Here is a 22,039-nt window from a genome sequence, read left to right as displayed (position 1 = left end):
CCTACAGCATCTATAGTCCCTACAGCATCCATAGTATCAATAGTTTATATAGTCAAATGCTATAGCCTCTATAGACTCCATAGTCTTGCCACATACAAATAGAATGACATGCACTTTCACACATTCACTCAGTAACTCCACACTCACAACTTTCCCATCCACATCTCACATCCACTTCGTGCTATTACTTGACTCAGGACTAGTGGTTAGTGGTACCATCCTCAATTTTTGTTTAGTTTAATTTGTTTTATTATGTTAGATTTTTATACAAATTCATTTAAAATTGACTTACTGTAATCAGTTGTCGTGTCCCTCGTTTGTTTGTGGGTGATGTGTCTCCTCCTGGGCAGCTCACAGTAAGGGTCTGGTCTGGGGGTCTCGTCCTCTTTTGGTCAGACTGGAATTTCCCTCACGCTTCATAAAATGCACCACCGGTTTTCCTCGCAGACCCCCACTGGAAAGCTGCGCAAGCAGAATCCATCATCCTATTTGTGACACCAAATAGTTGTAGAAATTCTACACAGGGACACTCAAAGTCAACCATAAATGAATCATTATTATCAGGGCGCTGGAGAGGTTCCAACCAACTCAATGCATCAAGTACACGTCGATCAGGAGCGCTCTTCTTTAGGGCAGTCCCTATATCCCTTATATACTAGTTATAAACATGTTACATAGGCATAGCTCATAGGGTTGGTTCCGGCATGTCTGGCACAGTCTCCTATCTTAACATAAAGTACTATTCTGGGCGTTCTGCCAGATGGTCCTAAGGAGGAGGTTGTATCGTCCCCCCCCCTCATATCTTTACCAAGTACAGGCAGGAACCAAGGATTATTTATGACACTAAGACAAGATGAACATTTTCAAGGCTGTCTTTTCACAATATAAAAATGTCCATCACAGGAGGATGGCTAGCTGTCCTCCGGCTACACCGTGGTGCTACCCTACAGAGTGCTGTTGAGGCTACTATAGACCTTTGCAAAATAGTGTTTTAATCAGTTATTTGGTGACATGATTATATTTTATATAGTTTTGTCTAAAAAGGACAACTTCTTAAATGTTTGCAATTAAAAAAAAATCTGAAATTCACTGAGGATGGTCCTCCCCTTACTCCGAGGAGCCTCCACTGAATTGTACAGTACTACTCAGAGGAAAATATTGGTGCAGATGACTGACTTTATCAATGACAAACATATATGAATGAAAATATGATGTCTATGGAACTCAATCATGAGGGGCCCCGCCAATAAACAGAGAACAGAACACAATAAATTAGTTTTTTTATCCAAAGATTCACACATAAGTTGTAATTATTTAATTCTCCAACATGTGATATCAATATTATTTAATTAAATGCTAGTGCATTGAGGAAACCATATTATACTGATTGGACAGCAGCTAGAGAAGGGAATAGATTCCCTCGTATAACAATATCTTAAATCAAGGGCCTCCTGAGTGGCACAGTGGTCTAAGGCACTGCATTGCAGTGCTTGAGGTGTCACTACAGACCCAGGTTCGATCCCAGGCTGTCACAACCGGCCGTGACCAGGAGTCCCACACGAAGGCGCACAATGGGCCCAGGTTAGAAGGCTTTACTTGGCTAATCGTGCTCTAGCGACTCCTTGTGGCAGGCCGGGCGCCTGCAGGCTGACTTCGGTTGTCAGTTGAGCGGTGTTTCCTCTGACACATTGGTGGAGCTGGGTTCCAGGTTAAGCAGGCGGGTATTAAGAAGCGCGGTTTGGTGGGTCATGTTTTGGAAGGACGCATGACTCGACCTTCGCCTCTCCCGAGCCCGTTGGGGAGATGCAGGGATGAGACAAGATCGTAATTGGATATCACGAAGTTGGGGAGAAAAAGGGGGTAAACTACACCAAAAATTTAAAAAAATAATGTAATCATTAAATCAAACATTTCAAATTGACAGGATGGTGTTTTTAATATGTAGACATTGCAACAGTAATGTTAGTTTAAAATATCAGATATGTTCAGTTTTGGGAAACAATTTGGGACATCCAACATATAACAAAACAAAAATAGAATTCACAAGTATTATTTCCAAAACAGCATTCATACAAGACTACACCAGGATTGTAAAATTCCGGTAATCATGAAATCCTGGTTGCAGGATTATGGATTCTGTGCATATTCCCTCCTGATTCCCGGAATCTTTCAATCGGGTTTTCTGGGAAAGTTACCAGAATTGTTTAACACTACTCTACACAAACATTTGCTAAAAGCTGACATAACACCTGTCATACAACAAACAACCAGTGTGGAGAATTCTGTATTGGTAGAAAATGGGAATTAGACAAAAATAATAATAATTATATCGCTACTTCTCCCTACCCTGCCCTCCCGCAGTATAATGCAGTTGTTATATACACGTGAGAAGACAGTTTGGCCACATCCTTGTAAATATGAAGATTTACTGCAAATAATCTGGCAATATTTACCTTTGTCATAAAAAATAAATGATTTCTGGAGGTAAGAACCAACCACAACGGTATCAAAATAGTCAAATCAAGCTCTACGGAAATGTTCCCCATAATTCAATATCAGCGACAAATGCCTTACTGTTCTCTAAAGCAAAGAAGAATGTATGTGTAACAAATATTTGTACTTTTACACAAATAAAAGGTGCCACAAATAGAGAGATTTGACTCTGTGTGTGGGTCCAAAATGACACCCTATTCAGTGCAGTACTTTTTACTGGTAAAGGAAATAGGGTGCCATTTCAGACATACAGACTGTGTCGTGCAGTTCTGTAGACAGTGTTTTAGCAACATGATTTAGTTGTCTTCTATATGGCAACTTGCTCCTGTGTGGGTAGTGTGTTCTAAAGATCCAGGGGAAAACAAATTTTAAAAAAGGCCAACAACTTAAAAGGTAGAGTATTTGTTCCCTTGATCAGCAAATTCATTTGCATAAAGGAATACAACGTTCCTTTAAAAGGAAGAAACTGTCAGCACGCACGCACGCACACACATACAAACATCCACTCAGGAACATTAAACATATACCTCTCAGTTCTAGAACCATACAAAGTTCAGGAACTTTCATGAACACAGTACCTCCTTTCCTGTGATCAATTTATAGCGACACTTGGTCATATAAACACTGTAACGTAACCGCAGTTTAAATGATTTATATATATCACGATATCGTTCCATCCATCACTAAAAGACAACGCTAACTAAGTAGATTATGAATGACTTTAAACAGCTCTGTACACACAACACAGGGTAGAGTCAGTGTGAATGTGTTCCCTCTATCTCCATCTCTCTTTCGCTCTCATTTATCTCACTCAACTTCCTTTATCTTTATCACTTACTTGTTTCACTCACTCCTCTAGCTCTCCCTCCCTCCCTCACTCACTCACTACTCTCTCTATCCCTTGGCCTTCACTCAGGTGTAGGTTTGGACGTGTGTGTGTGTGTCTCCTCTCCAGTGGAGGACAGTGCTTCTGGGAGGGTGGGGTTTGAGGGAAGGGGGGCCCCACCTCCGGTGGGGTGATGGAGGTCAGGGGTTCAGGGGTCAGTGGCCCCTCAGTGGAGGAGCTCCTTGAGGTCACTGTCCGTTATCTTGGCATTGTCTCTGACGTCATCGAACGTGTACGTCTTGACAATTTTCCCATTCTGAAACACTGTGTGTAACAGGTCCTGGAGGGAGAAGAGGGAAAAGAACAAATGACCGTTAGTGAAGTGTCTAATTGACTAACCTCAATAAAAAAAGGTCACATTTGACAAACTTCAATAACTAAAAACACATTTACAAAATCTATTGGAATGCATTGATGTGGGAGTAAGATATGATATGTGAACTCCACTCACCACGCCGTACTCCTCCAGGTCTCCCTTGCCCTCCTCCAGAGTGACAAAGTCCCCGCTCGCTGTCCGGTGCAGAGACAGACGACCTTTCTTTGACCTTTTGTTAGGGTCCGCCACCGGGTCCTTGAACACATTCACCTGCCACCAAATATTAAAAACAGTTACACTTGTCCTTCCAGTGAAGGTAGGCATGGATGTGTGTCTGTGTTAAGAGTCCTGCACGGGCCAGTTTTTTTGGAGATGCACCCGCCCTCGCCAGCCACGTCAATTCCGAGCCCCGCCCCCCCGCCATCAGTACAGATCTTTCTCCGCATCCCGACAAATAATAATGTATTTCATTGTTTTTATGACTCCAGAGTAGTATAGGCTATTAGGCTATTCCCCGTTCCTGTATGAATTGATTTGTCTGCATGTCTTTTCAACATTTGGATAAAAAGGAACCTACGCAATGAATTAAGAACGATATCTTCTTATTTTCACAATGCGATGCGGCACATTGTCAACTGAAATTGCTTAGAGAAAAAAAAGAGAGAGTCTTCTAATTAGCCTTCTTACCCAATGAAAGCCTATAGCTGACATACATTCAATATTGTTTCGATAATCAAATAGTTTAATTGAAACTTATATAAAACAACTCCCAGAATCGAATAGGCTAAAGGCTGCAAAATTAGCATTCATTTATTTTGCAGGGTATACTCAAACTTTTACCAGCCGCACAGGTTTAAAATGTATATGACCTGCGTATGGTCTAAATGAACAGAAGCCTGAATTAAAATGTAACAATTAACTGATAATTAACTGAACTAGAGTAAACAAATATCTGCTTGCACTTTTAGCAGGATGTGTATCCACCTACCGGATTCTTTTCATCCAACAAATGTAAACGCCTGGAGTTCGCTAAACAGCATTGTCACGTGGATTGTAACTGGTGCTTTGTTCAGATGACATGGAAATAGAGCTCTTTGGCCACGCACACCAGTGGTGGGTTTGGTGTTGAAATGAGAATGCATAAGCAGAAAAGAACCCCGTTGTAAAATATGGTGGTGGATCTCTAATGTTACAGGGCTATATTGCTTCCACTGGTCCTGGGGCCCTTGTTAAAGGTCAACGGCATCATGAACTACTAGGACATTTTTGCCAAAAACCTGGTTGCCTCTGCCAGGTGGCTAAAACTTGGCAGCAAGTGGATCTTCCAGCAAAACAATAACCCCAAGCACCCAGCAAAACCCTCATATGGAATTGTTAATCAACATTTTGCAATGGCCATCTCAGTCTCAGGACCCATTGAAAACCTGTGGTTTGAATTGAAAAGGGTAGTCCATAAGTGCAGACAAAAGATATCAAGGATCTGGTATTTTATTAGGATCCCCATTAGCTGTTGCAAAAGCAGCAGCTTCTCTTCCTGGGGTTCACACAAAACATGAAACATAATACAGAATGACGTAATACAGAACATCAATAGACAAGAACAGCTCAAGGTCAGAACTACATATATTTTCAAAAAAGGCACATGTAGCCTACATATCAATACATACACACAAACTATCTAGGTCAAATAGGGGAGAGGCGTTGTGCCGCGAGGTGTTGCTTTATCTGTTTTTTGAAACCAGGTTTGCTGTTTATTTGAACAATATGAGATGGAAGGAAGTTCCATGCAATAAGGGCTCTATATAATACTGTACGCTTTCTTGAATTTGTTCTGGATTCGGGGACTGTGAAAAGACCCCTGGTGGCATGTCTGGTGGGATAAGTGTGTGTAAGTTGACTACGCAAACAATTTGGGATTTTCAACACATTAATGTTCTGTATAGAGGAATGGTCTAAGATCCCTCCCAGCGTGTTCTCAGTGCCGTTACTCTCGCAAGGTGAGGTATTGAAAACAGGGTGTCAATAATTTTGACCCCTACCTTTTTGAGCTAAAAACGTTTTACTAGTTAAACGAAATCTCTTTCTCTGAGCAATTGTACTAGCATAAAATAATTTCCCAATTTTTCTAGCATACAATTTAGCTCAGTATTTGAATTATTGATTTGACACAGTCATTTCTGCTCATCTTTATCAAAAGTGTCAATCATTTAAGACCCCACTGTAATACAGTATACATTATCCGTGTGCGTGTGTGTGATGGTGTGTGTGCGTGCGTGTAATGCTCTGCTCACCCCCAGGCCGTTGGTAACCACGTAGCTGCATTTAAAGGAGCAGTTGAGCAGATCCCTGGTCAGTTTCTGCAGCAGAGCCCCTCCGGAGCCAAAGGCAATGTTCTCAATGCTCCACCGATGCTGCTTCATCCCCTCCACGATCTACACACACAGACACATGCACTGTTAAAACACTGTGTGTGTCCGTGTGTGTGTGTGTGTGTGTGTGTGTGTGTGTGTGTGTGTGTGTGTGTGTGTGCGCGTGTGTACCTCTTGCAGGGTGTTGATGTCCACTCCGTCCCCCTGTATAACTCTGATATAGGGCGGCAGAACTTTGTAGCCTTTGGAGTTCTCTGTAGGGATAAACTTCTTCCCCAGGATCTCCAGCACCTGAGTGGAGGAAGCACGTACTTTTTATTTTTAAACAAGAATGCTAAAATCTGTATGTGAGGAACATACAGCACCGACTGAGAGGGCTTCCATATGGCTCAATCTCAACTACAGAAGCCCGGTCATAGCTCAAAATATCACCCAAATCATGCACCCCCAACTTAGGATCGGGCTAATAATACTCAGTATTGCGTTAGTACTTTCTCAGAGGACCTGGTTGGGACCTACCTTCAGTACGTTATCCACAGGCTTCCCCAAAGTCGGGCGCACGACGAGGGGCTTAAGGGGGTTGACTTAGGGTCGAGATAGGCCTAGTGTTACCTTCAGTACGGTATCCAGGGGGTTCCCTGAGTCGGGACGGACCACCAGTGGGGCGTCAGCGCTGCGGGACTCAATGAGGCTCCTCAGGTCTTCTCCCCAGATCTTCTCACAGGCGTTGTAGATGTCATAGCTGTCGCTGACGATAGACACGGGCACGTTGGGAAACTGCCTCACGATGTGCTCAAAGGCATCTCGCTCGTGGTCCTTCCCCCACGCTGTGATTGTGCTGGAGAGAAAGAGGGAGGATACAAAAGTTATCACGATTTACTAAAGACAACAAAACATATCCCTCTCCCTGTGAACTCTTCCACATGGAGCTGCAGTACCACCACTAGAGGGCATCCTTATCAACACTTTGCAGAAACTGGACTTCCAGGAGCTCATGTCAACAACAGTGAACTGTAGCTAGCTAGCTATGTCCTTTTAGTTTCTTTCTGAATCCATCGGTGCATTACGCTTGTCTCAATTACAATTTGATTCTTTATTTAATGCTATCAAATCTATTAGCAAAGAAATGAGGGGTGTATCTCCAAATGCATTGCTATCTACCACCTTGGAGAACCCAGAGAGTGAGCGGGATGGTAGAGTACTGTGTGTATCTGGAAGATGAAACTAAAATGGACTGGCGTGATTCCGTAACCACAGTGACCAGGCCAGGGCCTCTTGAACCGAACTCCCAGAAACCAACGGGGCAAATAAATGGTGCAGTGGAGCAGCTGTAAGTGGCCTTGTGGCGTGGAACAGTGGTACAGCCAACTCAGCTAGAAATGTACTGTACATCTCCTGATCTCCTGTGTGTGTGTACTGTTATCAATTGCCTATACAAGCTTGCTAGCTGGGGCTGAGAAGGCCTATACAAGTGTAATTTCATTGATTCGGGACCAAGAAAGAGATGTTAGCGTGTTAACTGTGTAGCCACTGTGTGTCCTGACGTTATTACCTGTGCTCCGCGGCGGGCACAGAGAAGCCAGGCACAGGGTCTTTGGTGCCGTAGTACTTCTTAATCACGCCGATGCCAGCCACTGTGTCTGTGCCCTTAAAGTTCACCAGGTGGGCAGAGGCTCCGATACCTGCCGTCTGAAATGGGGAAGAGAGATGGTGAGTCAAATGTCACACACACACACACACCTACAGCGCATTCGGAAAGTATTCAGTCAGACCCGTTGACTTTTCCCACTTTGTTACGTTACAGCCTTACCAACAATATATATATATATATATATATATATATATATATATATATATATATATATATATATATATATATATATATATATATATATATATATATATAATTTTCAACTCAATCTACACACAATAACCCATAATGACGAAGCAAAAACAGGTTTAAAAAAACAACAGAAATATCACATTTACATAATTATTCAGACCATTTACTCAGTACTTTGTTGAAGCACCTTTGGCAGAGATTACAGCCTTGAGTCTTCTTGGGTATGACGCTACAAGCTTGGCACACCTGGATTTGGGGGGTATCTCCCATTCTTCTCTGCAGATCCTCTCAAGCTCTGTCAGGTTGGATGGGGAGCATCGCTGCACAGCTGTTTTCAGGTCTCTACAAAGATGTTTGATTGGGTTCAAGTCCGGGCCACTCAAGGACATTCAGAGACTTGTCCCGAAGCCACTCCTGCATTGTCTTGGCTGTGTGCTTAGGGTCATTGTCCTGTTGAAAGGTAAACCTTAGCCCAAGTCTGAGATCTTGAGTGCTCTGGAGCAGGTTTTCATCAAGGATCTCGCTGTACTTTGCTGCGTTCATCTTTCCCTCGATCCTGACTAGACTCCCTGCCGCTGAAAAAATTCCCGACAGGCATGATGCTGCCAGCACCATGCTTTACCATAGGGAGGGTGCCAGGTTTCCTCCAGACGTGATTCTTGGCATTCAGGTCAAATCATTCAATCTTGGTTTCATCAGACGAGAGAATCTTGTTTCTCATGGTCAGAGTCCTTTAGGAGCCTTTTGGCAAACTCCAAGCGGGCGGTCATGTGCCTTTTACTGAGGAGTGGCTTCCGTCTGGCCACTCTACCATAAAGGCCTGATTGGTGGAGTGCTGCAGAGATGGTTGTCCTTCTGGAAGGTTCTCCCATTTCCAAAGACGAACTCTGGAGCTCTGTCAGAGTGACCATCGAGTTCTTGGTCACCTCCCTGAGCAAGGCCCTTCTCCCCCGATAACTCAGTTTGGCTAGGTGGCCAGCTATAGGAAGAGTCTTGGTGGTTCCAAATGTATTCCATTTAAGAATGATGGAGGCCACTGTGGTCTTGGGGACCTTCAATGCTGCAGAAATGTTTTGGTATACTTCCCCAGATCTGTGCCTCAACACAATCCCGTCTCGGAGTACTACGGACAATTCCTTCGACCTCATGGCTTAGTTTTTGCTCTGACAACTGTGGGGCCTTATATAGACAGGTGGTGTGCCTTTCCAAATCATGTCCAATCAATTGAATTTACCACAGGTCGACTCCAATCAAGTTGTAGAAACATCTCAAGGATGATCAATGGAAGAAGGATGCACCTGAGCTCAATTGAGAGTCTCATTGCACAGGGTCTGAATACTAATGTAAATAAGGTATGTTGTTTTTTTTTAATAACTTTGCAAACATTTCTGAAAACCTGTTTTCGCTTTGTCGTTATGGGGTATTGTGTGTAGATTTTAGAACAAGGCTGTAACGTAACAGAATGTGGAAAAAGTCAAGGGGTCTGAATACTTTACGAATGCACTGCATATAACACCCCCTCCACCCACACACTTCCTCTACCTCTTGTGAGGAAACTCCCCTGTAGCCAAAGTCGTGCAGCTTGTACTCCAGCTTGTCCAGGTTGCCAGAGGTCTCCAGCAGGTACTTGGCCAGAATCTTCTTCTGCTCCCTGGAGTTGGTCGCCACGGTGATGGGGTACCAGACCTGGACAAGGATGGTCTGGAGGAGGAAGAGTGGAGGGGGTTAGTAGATTGCCATGCTAGAATGGGCCCAAGCCTGGAGCTTTCGAAGCACAATTTTCGAAGCGTCTCCCTCTCCCTCCATCAATCTTAACTCCCTCTCCTTTCCCTCCATCCCTCCATCCATCCATCCATCCATCCATCCATCTATCTCTCTCTCTCTCTCTCCCTCCCTCCCTCCCTCCCTCCCTCCCTCCCTCCCTCCCTCTCATTCATTCCTGATCCCGCTCCGCCCGCTCTCTCCTCCATCTTCCTTGAACCGCAGTGTGCCTGTCCATGAACCCCCCAAAAAGATCCCTCTGACCCCACCACAGCCCCATCCACACCCTCCAGTCACCCCATCACAGTGTAGTGAGCTGGAACATGAACCCAAAACCAACCCCCTTGACAGACCCTTTATCCTGCTATGTGGAAGGGGAAGTGGGCTGTTCGGGAGGCTCAGGGGCTAGAGCCACATTCCCTGGCAAAGCGACAGAGAGAGGGCATGTCAACACAGGGTTCGATGTGAGGATTCCACACATGGCAAGCCCCGGACAGAGTTACTTAGCCGTGCTCTGCTGGCAGCTAGAGATGCCTGGGTCTTTGTAACAGTCCAGTCATCGTTGAACGGGCGAGTCAATATTATCACGCCATGTCCGAGTGTGTGTTTAGTCATATTTCTCCCTCTAGGAGCTGTGTAGTGTGCACGTACGTGCGAGTGTGTGTACGTGTGTGTGTGTGCGCAGGGTCATCTGTACGGTCTACAGGGTCAGAAACACCTTGCAGGGTTACCTGACTTCTCGCACGCTACCACAACATGTTGCCAGCCACAGCTCCAACAACTACAACTCAACATGCGAAAAGGATCATTATAATCTAGAAACAAATGAATTATCTTTAAGGAACTGAAGCCATACAGGCCTACTATATGACCGGTTGTATGTAGACGCATTCAGTGATGCTGACGCTGTGGTGATCTACAGCAGTAATGCCAGGTGGAGACTGAGGAGGGCGCCACTGAGCACCGTAGTGTGGATGGGGATAGCAGAGCCACACACTTCCAGAGCCAAACCATAATATCCTGTATAATAGAGCAGTCACCAACCTTTGAGTCAAAAAGCAAGCCGAGATCTACCGCTCAGAAAAACAACAAAAACATGACTTTAAATTTGTTTACGCCTGCGCACTATTAACTTGCGAGGCACAGCTGAGCATAAATTGAAATAATTCGCTTTTTTATTTTTTATTTTACTGGACTGATGGTACCTGCATCTGATGGTCAGTTTCAGTGGTGGGAGGGAGCAGCAGAGGTTCCACCTCTCACGGTCTCTTCTCCCTCCCTCCCTCCCCCCCTCCCTCCGGTGAGACTGACCAGAGAAAAGGGGACATCGTCTTCCACCTGATGGCGAAACTCTAGCCGCACCGCATTATTCATGCACAAACTCACGTTGTCCTTATGACCAGAGTTAGTGAAATAACATTCCATGATATTAAAAATAGACATGATGCGCTGCCAATAATAAAAACACAGGCCTATTAATATACTTTACTACTCATTCATTACAGCTGCATTGCTGGTTGTATCGTTTGTGTGGAAGCAAGGAGAAGCGAGTCATATGTTTTGTAAAATTGTTGAATAAAAACAGTGTTGACAGTGCCGAATTAAAAACTGAAACATGAACTTACTCATAAAAGCAGCATCTCTTTGCTGTATTCTTTGAGAGTCTCTCTCTGGACATGGTTTTAAAGCGTATAACATCTCATATAGGCTAGTATCAAACTTTTCTGTGGTGCCGTGGAAGCTGTACTAGGCAGTGATTTGAGCTATGCAATTGGCCAGCGCAGTAGGCGCACTTGATTTAGCTCTCTCTTCAGACAAATTAAATGGTTCAAAATGGGAACACTTTACTTACCCTTCTGAATCAAGTGCACCTACCACCAACAGTGAAAGACAAAAATCGTTGGCTTTCTACAGAAATGTTTGGCGATCGACCGGTTGGTGACCAGTGTTAATATGATCACGTGACGGTGTCAGACCAGTGAGTCTACGGTCTGCTCTTCAGTGGAACTACTCTGCACGTTCACGGAGATCGGCCTGAGAAAGACACGGCACAGATTCACTGATCTTCATCGCAAAATGAGTAGTCATCCGGGAGGCAAGATGATTTGTAGATCAGTGATTGTGCACAGAGTGGCTACTGAGAGGTGGAGACGGGACTTAGCTCACCTAGCTCAAACGGCACCCTATTCTCAGGGTTCTGGTCAAAGAAGTGCTCTATATAGGGAATAGGGTGCCATTTGTGATGCAGCACCCATAGAAACCATCCTAGTCAGAGAAGCTAGCAAGAAACACTTGAGGTTAGACAGACAGAGGCAGGATACGTGAGGAAGAGGTTTACAGATAGAGACTGATGGCTCTCATCATAAGTGAATTAAAAAGTGCAGAGTCACTGTGGCAATATTGTGTGGTGTGCTCTAGGGGCAGGGCCTTGGTGAGTGAGGAGTGAAGTTAAATAAATATTACAATTTATTTTAGATCAGGCACAATCTCCGACAGCCACACTGACTCTAAGGATTCATTTGGAACGGACAGGAAGGACCCAATCCAGTCACATTGATGGAGAGACCTAACCTACCTGCTGCCCCCCCGAGCCCCCCACTGACACTTACCTCCACCCAGTTGGTGAGCCAGTAGCATTCTGGGTCGGTGCTCTCCACGGTGAAGAGGACGTTACCCCGCGGGATCACACTTCCCTCCGGCACCGCCTTGATCTCTATGGGTAGGTGGCCGTCATACTTCTGCAACACACACACATACAACCTTCACAGCAGCCATTGCAACACACAACATTCACCCTAAAGCCCACAGTCTGATCCATTTTCTTTATCATATTAGTAAAATAAAAAGTATGTTTCAAGCATCTTAAAATTCTATATGGGGGGGAAAAAAATTGCGATAGGACACTAATCAAATTAAAGTGACCCTGATCAGCATTGTAACCCAGTGAGCAAAATTGATTGAACAATGTATTTTCCACCAAAAATACATATTTTCAACGTCTGGTACTCATTGCACAAATGGTGCAGGCCTAATTGGGTACAATGTCTACCATTAGGTAGTGATGTCAGAGTTCAGAGAAACATCTAATGTGATCTCTATGGCCTCTCCCTCAGTCCTCTCGCTGTGAAGATCTGACCTGAAACCCGTTTGTGGATGTGTGTTTTTACTATCCTCGTGGAGACCAGAAGTCCTCACAAGGATAGTAAAACAAGGAAAATTCAGACAAAAAACACACACGCACACGCACACACACGTAAAAAGGCTATTTTAGGCTAGGTTGGGGTTTGTGGCGGCAGGTAGCCTAGTGGTTAGAGCGTTGGGCCAGTAACCGAAAGGTTGCTGGATCAAATCCCCGAGCTGACGAGGTAAAAATCTGTCGTTCTGCCCCTTAACCCACTGTTCCTACGCTGTCATTGTAAATAAGAATTTGTTCTTAACTGACTTCCCTAGTTAAATAAAAGGTTCAATTAAAAAAAACTATTAGGGTTAGATGTAGGGGTTTAAGGGTTAAGGGTTAAGGAAAATAAGATTTTTAATGGGAATCAATTGTTTGGTCAAGGATACAATGAGCTCCAAAAGTATTGGGAGAGTGACACATTTTTGTTGCTTTGGCTATGTACTCCAGTACCTTGGATTTGATACAATGAAATTACATCACTTTTTGTACCTAGTCCCCCTAAACAATTGTATTAAAGTAGTCAAAATGTTGTATTTGGTCCCATATTCCTAGCATGCAATGACTATATCAAGCTTGTGACTCTACACACCTGTTTGTTTTGGTTGTGTTTCAGATCATTTTGTGCCCAATAGAAATGGTAAATAATGTACTGTGTCATTTTGGAGTCACTTTTATTGTAAATAAGAATATTATACGTTTCTAAACACTTCTACATCACGACGCCAGGACAGCGGAGTCAATCACCACCTTCCGGAGACACCTGAAACCCCACCTCTTTAAGGAATACCTGGGATAGGATAAAGTAATCCTTCTAACCCCCCCCCCAAAAGATTTAGATGCACTATTGTAAAGTGGTTGTTCCACTGGATATCATAAGCTGAACGCACCGATTTGTAAGTCGCTCTGGATAAGAGCGTCTGCTAAATGACTTAAATGTAAATGTAATGAGGATGCTACCATGATTACGGATAGTCCTGAATGAATCGTGAATAATGATGAGGTTACTTACGCACAAATATCATACCCCCAAGACATGCTAACCTCTCACCATTACAATAACGGGAGGTTAGCACGATTCATTCAGGATTATCCGTAATCATGGTAGCATCCACATTAATGTAGATACATTATTTACCATACATTATTTACCATTCATTTCTATTGGGCACAAAAAAAAATCTGAAACACAACCAAAAGAAACAGCAAATGCATCCAATAAGGTTGTAGAGTCACAAGCGTGATGTAATCACTGCGTGCTAGGAATATGGGACCAAATACTAAACTTTTGACTACTTTAATACACATAAGTGAATGTCCCAATACTTTTGGTCTTTTAAAATAGGGCGACTATGAACAAAAAGTGATGCAATTTCTAAACGGTTCACCCGATATGACTGAAAATACCCTAAAATTAAAGCTGACAGACGGCACTTTAATCTCATAGTCATTGTATATTTTAAAAGCCAAAGTGCTGGAGTACAGAGGCAAACCTGTCCCAATACTTTTGGAGCTCACTGTAGTAAAACAAACGTGAATGTGTACCTCCAGTATGTAGTTCCAGCCCTTCTCGTTGAAGACGTCATCCTGGAAGTGTTCCCTGTACACCTCCTTTGCTTCCTGGATCTTCTCTGGAGTCACCACCTTCCCTGGAGGGAGAGAGGGAGAGAGGGAGAGAGAGGGAGAACGGTAGAGAGAGAGGGAGGGAGGGAGGGAGGGAGGGGGGGAGGGAGGGGGGGGAGGGAGGGAGGGAAAGAAAGAGGTTCAAATGGTTGAAGCATCAGTGAACAAGTGGTGTATTGGATAGAGAGAGATATAACAGTTTGTGAGCGCAAAAGAGTGAGAGAAGGGGGAGGAGAGAGAGAAGGAGGAGGAGAGAGAGAAGGAGGAGGAGAGAGAGAAGCATTGGAATCCCAAACTCTAGTCCATCCATGTGCTATTAAATTAGGAGCTTCTCTCCCCCTCTTACAGAGCGGCTTTGTCCTGCTGCAGGACATGCTACAGGCTACGGACACACACAAACAATGTATACAGCTACACGCACGCAAAAACACATACTCACAGCCCACACACCACACCTTAACAGTTACACACACACGCACACAACAACGTGTGCTTGATATGACCTCCTGTTGCAATAAAATAACAAGGCTGGTATTTTCAAAAGGTTATTTGAGTACAAATAAAAGCTTAAAGTTAAGAAATGTTTATTCCAAGGCTACTTCTTGCGAGTAGAACTCTGTATCATTGTAGTGAATCAATGCTAGTAGCCCCAAGTCGCAGCTGCCCTTTGTGTTGCTGGGGCTCAAAGAGCAGATGTTCCTTTGTCTCCAGTCCACGCCAGTCCTGAAGCTCTCTACAGCACCTCTCTCTGCCTCGCCGTGAAATCACTTTGAGTTCCATTCTCTAATGCTGTGCGGAAGAACAAAACAACAGACCTAGGATCAGCTTAACCTTCGACAAAACGTTAACCTTAGGGCAGGCCCCATTAGGGTATGGAGTGAGAAACTGATCTTAGATCAGTGTCTAGGCCAAGGCTGCCCAAGGTACGACATCTAGCTAAACCGCTCAGCTCCCTTTACAATAACTGATGGCCAGAGGAGGAGCTGTAGTCTAGGCCCCGTTCAAATACAGTGAAAATAAAAGGCGTCCTCTTTCCCTACTTCCTACCGTGGAGTAATCCCTGACCGGACATTACTGGATAGTGAAATCCTAACCACTGACGTTCGACCAATCAAAAGGAAGGATTTCCTTTTAACCGTATTGGAACGTGATCCTGGGGAGAATCTCAATTGCATTTCCTTGATTCCTTGCGTCCTCTCTCCAAGACTCCTTCTCAAATTCCATCGTATAAAAGTCATCAAAAGTTGAGTATTTGGTCCCATATTCCTAGCACACAATGATGACATCGAGTTTGCGACTCTACAACCTTCTTGGATGCATTTGCTGTTTGTGTTGGTTGGGTTTCAGATTTTGTTCCCAATAGAAATGAATGGGAAATAATGTAGTGTCATTTTGGAGCCACATTTATTGTAAATGACAGAACACAGTATTTACCATTGATTTCTATTGGGCACAAGATTATCTGAAACATAACCAAAACAAACAGCAAATGCATCCAACAAGGTTGTAGAGTCACAAGCGTGATGTAATCATTGCATGCTAGGAATATGGGACCAAATACAAAACTTTTGACTACTTTAATACACATAAGTGAATTTGTCCCAATACATTTGGTCTTTTAAAATGGGGGGACTATGTACAAACAGTGCTATGATTTCATTGTATCATTTCAAATCCAAAGTACTGGAGTACAGAGCCAACACAACAAAAAATAAGTCACTATCCCAATACTTTTAGAGCTCATTGAATCCTTGTGGGTACCAAACAATTGATTCCCATTCAAAATCCTATTTTCCCTAACCCTTATCCTAAACTTAACACCAAACCTAACCTTAATTGTAACCGTAACCTAGCCAAAAATAGCATTTTTTCTTGTGTGTGTGTGTGTGTGTTTGGTTTTACTATCCTTGTGAGGACCAGAAGTTTCCAGAAGGAAAACAAGGAAAATTCAGACAAACACACTTCAGGTCAGATCTTGACAGCGAGAGGACTGATCTATCATAAATTCCAAGTGAGGCAGAAAGGAAGGATTGCTTTTCAAAGTATTGGAAGTTGATCCTTGGGAGGGACCTCTGAACTTTCCCATTCAATGGGTTTTGAGGAGGCGTGGAGAGAGGACGCGAGGAATCAAGGAAATGCAACTGAGATTCTCCCCTGCTCAGTCTAGATGCTACAGATCCTCAGATGCTGCCAGTCCATGCTGTAGAATTCATCTGAGCGCCTATTCAACTATATGCTAGCCTTGATCACATGACAGTGATTCTCCTGCTGGCCGAGACAGGAAGGATCACTCAGTTCACTTCAACTCTGCAGACTAGTATCAAGGCCTAGTGGTAGAGAATGTTAACTCACAGGAGAGCTATTTATACAGGCTTGGATGTCACATTTTGCATTATGAGGACATCAATACAATCCTTACCTTTTAAGTATTTGTTGGTGATGTACTGCAGGCCGTAGAAGACCGTCGTCTCATACTTGACTTTTCTGTTCTTGGTCGGGTCGGCCCTCTTCTCGCGGCACTCGAAGTAGGAGTACACTTTACTGGTGTTGGGAGGGTACTGCTTGTAGTGTGTCACCTGGATCAAAGACGGAGGAGACAACATGGATAAAATACATCGGAACTTCAGGCTATAAAATGACAGTTAAAGAGATTGAAAGGTAATTTGGTGACTAGTATTTATTTATTTTTTTTTTAAACCTCCCGCTTTGGGCTGGATGTGTCAATGTGTGACATTTCCCCCCCACGTGTGCCAGCCTAGTAATTCCAGTTTCAGCCAATGAACTTCAGCTAAGAAAAGGCCTGCCCAGCGTTATCCAATGAGGTTGCAGGGCGGGCCCAACGGCTCAGTGGTCACAGCAGAGAGCAAGAGCAACGACGTGGTGCACATACAGTATCTGCACATCTGTGACGTGGTACGCATTTTTCGGGGACCACTTACGGCTTGTGAGCACTACTTTCAAAATGACTGGCTGAAATGATACAGAAGTTTGACCGTGCATCTTTAACAACAGTTTAAATAGCCTAACTACAGGATACATTGTCACAGCTCCCGATTGACTAGTTAGTTGCCCTCAGGTATCCTTCCAGAGAAGTGATATAAATATGACATTCTCTTGGCAGTTTTACTATAATTTTCACAACCGGAGGTTGCTGGTCGCGGCGTCACAGGCATTTCCTATGCAGCAACAGGAAGATGTTGTGTCACAGGTTTGCACAGAGAAAGCAATTGGCTGTCGTCATTTTTTTCCTCATTCCTCGAACACCACGGAGACATAAGAAAGGTTATGCTGCTATTTGTTCCCACATAAACACTCCAGAATGTGTCCCTTGACTGAGTGGAAGTTCTCTCACTCAACTCTAAGCTGCTAGACCATCAGCCTGCTGGACCATGATAAGACTGAGTGACCAGGCCTGTCCCTCTCTCTGTCCGTCTGTACCACACGGGACAGATGGACACTGGACAGATACAGGGATGATTGCTCCCACCCGCTATCCAATTAGAGGACCACCTCCTCCCAAAGCCCTCATCAAAGAGCTGTCATCTGACAATTTACTAACGTGATCTTCATTAGTCATTTCGCTGCAATCTGCTGCCTGTTTCTGTCACACACCCACAGAGGTGTCCAGGGCTCTAAGCCCGCTGAGCCGAAGAGATATCGCTGAAGTGATGGACTGGTATGACGTATTCATGGTCAAGTCCTCACAGAGTTAGGCTAGAGGAAGTGCTAACAAAAATCTAGATCTCAAATGACCCACTATTGGTCAAAGGTCGGCTCTGGTGAAATGTTGTGCATTCGTGTCATTTGGAGGGATACCGAGTGCTTTCTACTACGTCGTCATCCCCCCAGCTCACTCTCTCTAGGTGTACCTGGGTCACCCAGGTATGTGTAGAGAAGTGGAACAGAAAGAGAGGATGGGCACATTGGGGGCAGTTTAAAAAAAGAGAGGGACAGAGAGACAGGCTGTGGAGCAGATGGGACAGCAAATACCGCAAACACAGAGTAATGAGAAAATCTGCCGCCGATGCTTTTATTGATTAGCCACGACTACTATGTACATATAATTACCCTGGCCTCTCCACAGCGGCATATCCGTCTGGCACAGTCCCGTGTCCTTGCCTCTGGGCACTCACACATACGTCCATCTCTCTCTCACTTTCCGGGAATTCAGTCAACTGTAAAAACTGTGTTACTTCTGACCCTCGCCCCGTCCTTCCTCTGGGCTGCACTGGCCTTGCACATACAATGGCATAACCTACGCAACAGGTCGCTCGGCCTAGGTTATTAACCAACGCTGTCCCATCCTTCACTAGCTCCCCCCACAAGATCTCATGAACTAACCAGTAACAGAACCAAAAGGTCCGTTTTGCAATTCTGAATCTAGGGCCTCAACGGCAGAGAGAAAGACTAAATAAAATATTTTCACGAAGCACAATTGACCAAGATTAAAGCTAACGTTTGGAACTGGTTGACTCCATTCTGTTCACAAATCTCAATTTATGGGGGTATTTTACCAGACCGGGGGTTGTGAAACAACAGTTTGCATAAGCCTTGCGTGGCAAAGACAGAACACTCTGATAATCCAATATTCCTCCATGGTTTTAGGACAGCGGTTAGGGACTACTTTATTACCCCTTTATTAGCCTCCATGTTATGGTGTATTAGTCACAGTAGCCTGTGCCCTTGCCTTTAGTCTCTCGCTCTCTCTCTCTCTCTCTCTCACACACACACACACACACACACACACACACACACACTATAGTTCCAAATGCTGAAGTTTTTTTTATGCCACCCTACACACACACACACACACACACACCAGTCCAGAAAACAACATCATCACAGCAGTGACCAGGAGGGAGAATGATTGACAGTTGACGCTGGCTCATCAAATATAATATGATTAATGTGCTATGTGCAGCCTTTATTTTTGTCCCTCTGGTAAAGAGGAAACATAGCAGTTCCACTATGTTTATATAATAGTGTTGTGCCACAATTGTATGAAATAAGACTGTAAGACTTGTGTTGTGACCTCTGAGTGAGAGATTCAGCTGACATGACTGCTTGGATGACAGGACACGGGGCCACAAATAAATACATTTCTCGTAGTATTGTAATTGACAAAAGCAGTCAGTCATTTCTATACCATTTTGCTTGCAAGGTCTATAAGTGTACCTATCAGCAGACAGCTGATTTTTATTCAAAGAAAATAACATGTAAAACCCAGTCAATCATTCAGCATGCGTCTCTCAATTTGATGTGCACTGAATACACTCATTCCACCTCCGTCTTCGACAACATCGACGGTCAAAAAAGGATTGCACTAAGACCTGGAGCGTATCCAAAGGCTTACCAAAGTTTCGCTTTTGTTTCAGGATCTGCCATTGCTTTTCCTAAAGTAAGGAAATGGATAGTAGCACAAGAGACGCTGGCCTGTTAGCTACGTCTCTTGCAAAAGCTAGCCGTCCCACGTTTTGGTAGAAAGAAAAATCACCCGCTCCATTCATTGCTTGCTTGCGCTAGCTACCGCCTTTTCAATTAGCTGCTATAGCGTTCCCATTCACAACACATATTTAGCCAATACATCCTCTGCTCATTCGTTAGCTGCCTGCCTTAGCTGCGCAAAGGTGAGCATCTTCGTAGATTCGCTGGGGGCAATTCCGTCAATTATCCCGGATGAAAATAGGCAAAATTTGGTACTACCTTTTTTTACCTGCCCCTCTCTCCTCCCCATTTGGCCTAACGATCTGACACAGGCAGCCACCAAAGCAAGCGTGATGGCCTTGGAGGATGCAACCACCTTGGCTGATCGAATTACATTCACACTGAACCTACGACTACGCAGACAATCGCACAAACGTACCGTTGTCGCCCACTCACCTTATAAGAATCAGTAGCTAACAATATGTTGAAATGAGGGTCTCTGTGCTCCATCTTCCCCTTGGTTTCAGTCAGTCGCGGGTGTCAGTATTATTACTCCGTGCCGGGGACTCAACCTAGCTCCGTCGCTGGGGAAGAGACCGTGAAGAGACGGAGGGGGCGGGCATAACGCGGGCGGCAGGGAGGCGGGCCTCGAGTCGCACCAGCGCAGACGATGACGTAGTGTAGGAGGCAAGGCCACAAAGCAGGCTTATCTTTTGCCCGAATTCAGTGGTGAAAAAAGTACGCAAAAGTCATACTTGAGTGAAAGTAAAGATACCTTAATAGAAAGTTACTCAAGTAAAAGTGAAAGTCAGCCAGTAAAATACTATTTGAGTAAAAGTCTAAAAGTATTTGGTTTTAAATATACTTAAGTATCAAAAGTAAATGTAATTGAAAAAATATTCTTAATAAGTATCAAAAGTAAAAGTATAAATCATTTTAAATTCCTTATATTAAGCAAAGCAGAGGCACAATTTTCTTGTTTTTAAAATGAACGGATTGCCAGGGGCACACAGACATTATTTTCAAATTGATTAATTTGTGTTTAGTGAGTCCGTCAGTACAGCGGCAGTAGGGATGACCAAGTGTTCTCTTGATAAGTGCGTAAAACTATTTTTCTGTCCTGCTAAGCATTCAAAATGTAACGAGTACTTTCGGTTGTCAGGGAAAATGTATGGAATAAAAAGTACAATATTATCTTTAGGAATGTAGTGGAGTAAAAGGAAAAGTTGTCAAAAATATAAATAGTAAAGTACAGATACTCCACAAAACTACTTAAGTAGTACTTTAAAGTATTTTCACTTAAGTACTTTACACCACTGCCCAAATTCTTAATCGTAAGGACTGATCTAGGATCAGCGGCCTATAGCAACCCTTGAACTGCACTATATTGAGCGAAAATGAATGGAATTAACAAATATGTAACTGAAAATATATTTTTTTGCAGAATGCAGATACCATGACAATCAAGATGTAAATAACTGCATATAAAAATGTATAGATAAAAATATGAGACCGCTGAAAATTAATTATTTGTGAAATACATTTTTTCCCAGGAGCCACCATTATTGTTGTAACATCTCTGAAATCAGAGACGGAAAAGGAAGCGAGACATCGCACTATTTTTTACAGTCTATGCATCCCACTCCTTAATTTGTTTCTGTTTCAATGGAAAAGTCTATGGGCCTGTTCGAAATTGCAGCCGCCTTTGCTGGAATCATTGAAACGTTGGTGAAATTATAACCACCATAACCAGAAGAGAGCGCTATTGTTTAACAAACCCAAATCTCACTGACAGCAGTTGTAACCAATGACGTATATAAACCCTGGATTGATATGGCCATGTTTTGTATTGGAGAGTATACGGCTTTGAAACCACCTGTCGGCCATATTGGCCCTCCTAAGTAAGCCCAGTCCTCCATAAGAATGAATGGAATTCTACATTGCTTCAATTAACATTTTCAAGGACAAAATTGCATGCATTTAAGTATTTTTGTTGTTGTAATGAGGACAGTAACATTAGTAATCTCATAAAAATTATACTTCAGGGAAAATGTTTTTATATATACTATACAGTATATACAAAAGTATGTGGACACCCCTTCAAATGACTGGATTCGGCTATTTCAGCCACACCCGTTGCTGACAGGTG

The 22,039-nt window shown here is 43.6% G+C and overlaps 1 protein-coding gene across 2 annotated transcripts; it reads right to left on the bottom strand.

Moving 5' to 3' along the window:
• Positions 1–1,914: 1,914 nt before the first annotated feature.
• LOC115198747 (nicotinamide phosphoribosyltransferase) lies at positions 1,915–20,507 on the bottom strand. Of its 2 annotated transcripts, XM_029760986.1 has the most exons (12): positions 20,347–20,507; positions 16,886–17,042; positions 14,389–14,492; positions 12,278–12,406; positions 9,450–9,608; positions 7,617–7,753; positions 6,677–6,902; positions 6,236–6,355; positions 5,987–6,127; positions 3,831–3,965; positions 3,524–3,659; positions 1,915–3,483 (listed from the first exon to the last, which is right to left on the bottom strand). In XM_029760986.1, exons 1-11 carry the CDS (start codon positions 20,398–20,400, stop codon positions 3,546–3,548), a joined length of 1,476 nt encoding a protein of 491 aa, XP_029616846.1. In that variant the 5' UTR covers positions 20,401–20,507; the 3' UTR covers positions 1,915–3,483; positions 3,524–3,545. The 2 variants fall into 2 exon arrangements, with proteins under 2 accessions (XP_029616846.1, XP_029616845.1); XM_029760985.1 differs by having other exon boundaries at positions 1,915–3,659.
• Positions 20,508–22,039: the final 1,532 nt, after the last annotated feature.

This window comes from Salmo trutta, chromosome 8 (genome assembly GCF_901001165.1).
Source record: "Salmo trutta chromosome 8, fSalTru1.1, whole genome shotgun sequence".
Classification (NCBI taxonomy): Eukaryota; Metazoa; Chordata; class Actinopteri; order Salmoniformes; family Salmonidae; genus Salmo; species Salmo trutta.
This window is presented reverse-complemented; position numbering and strand designations above follow the sequence as displayed.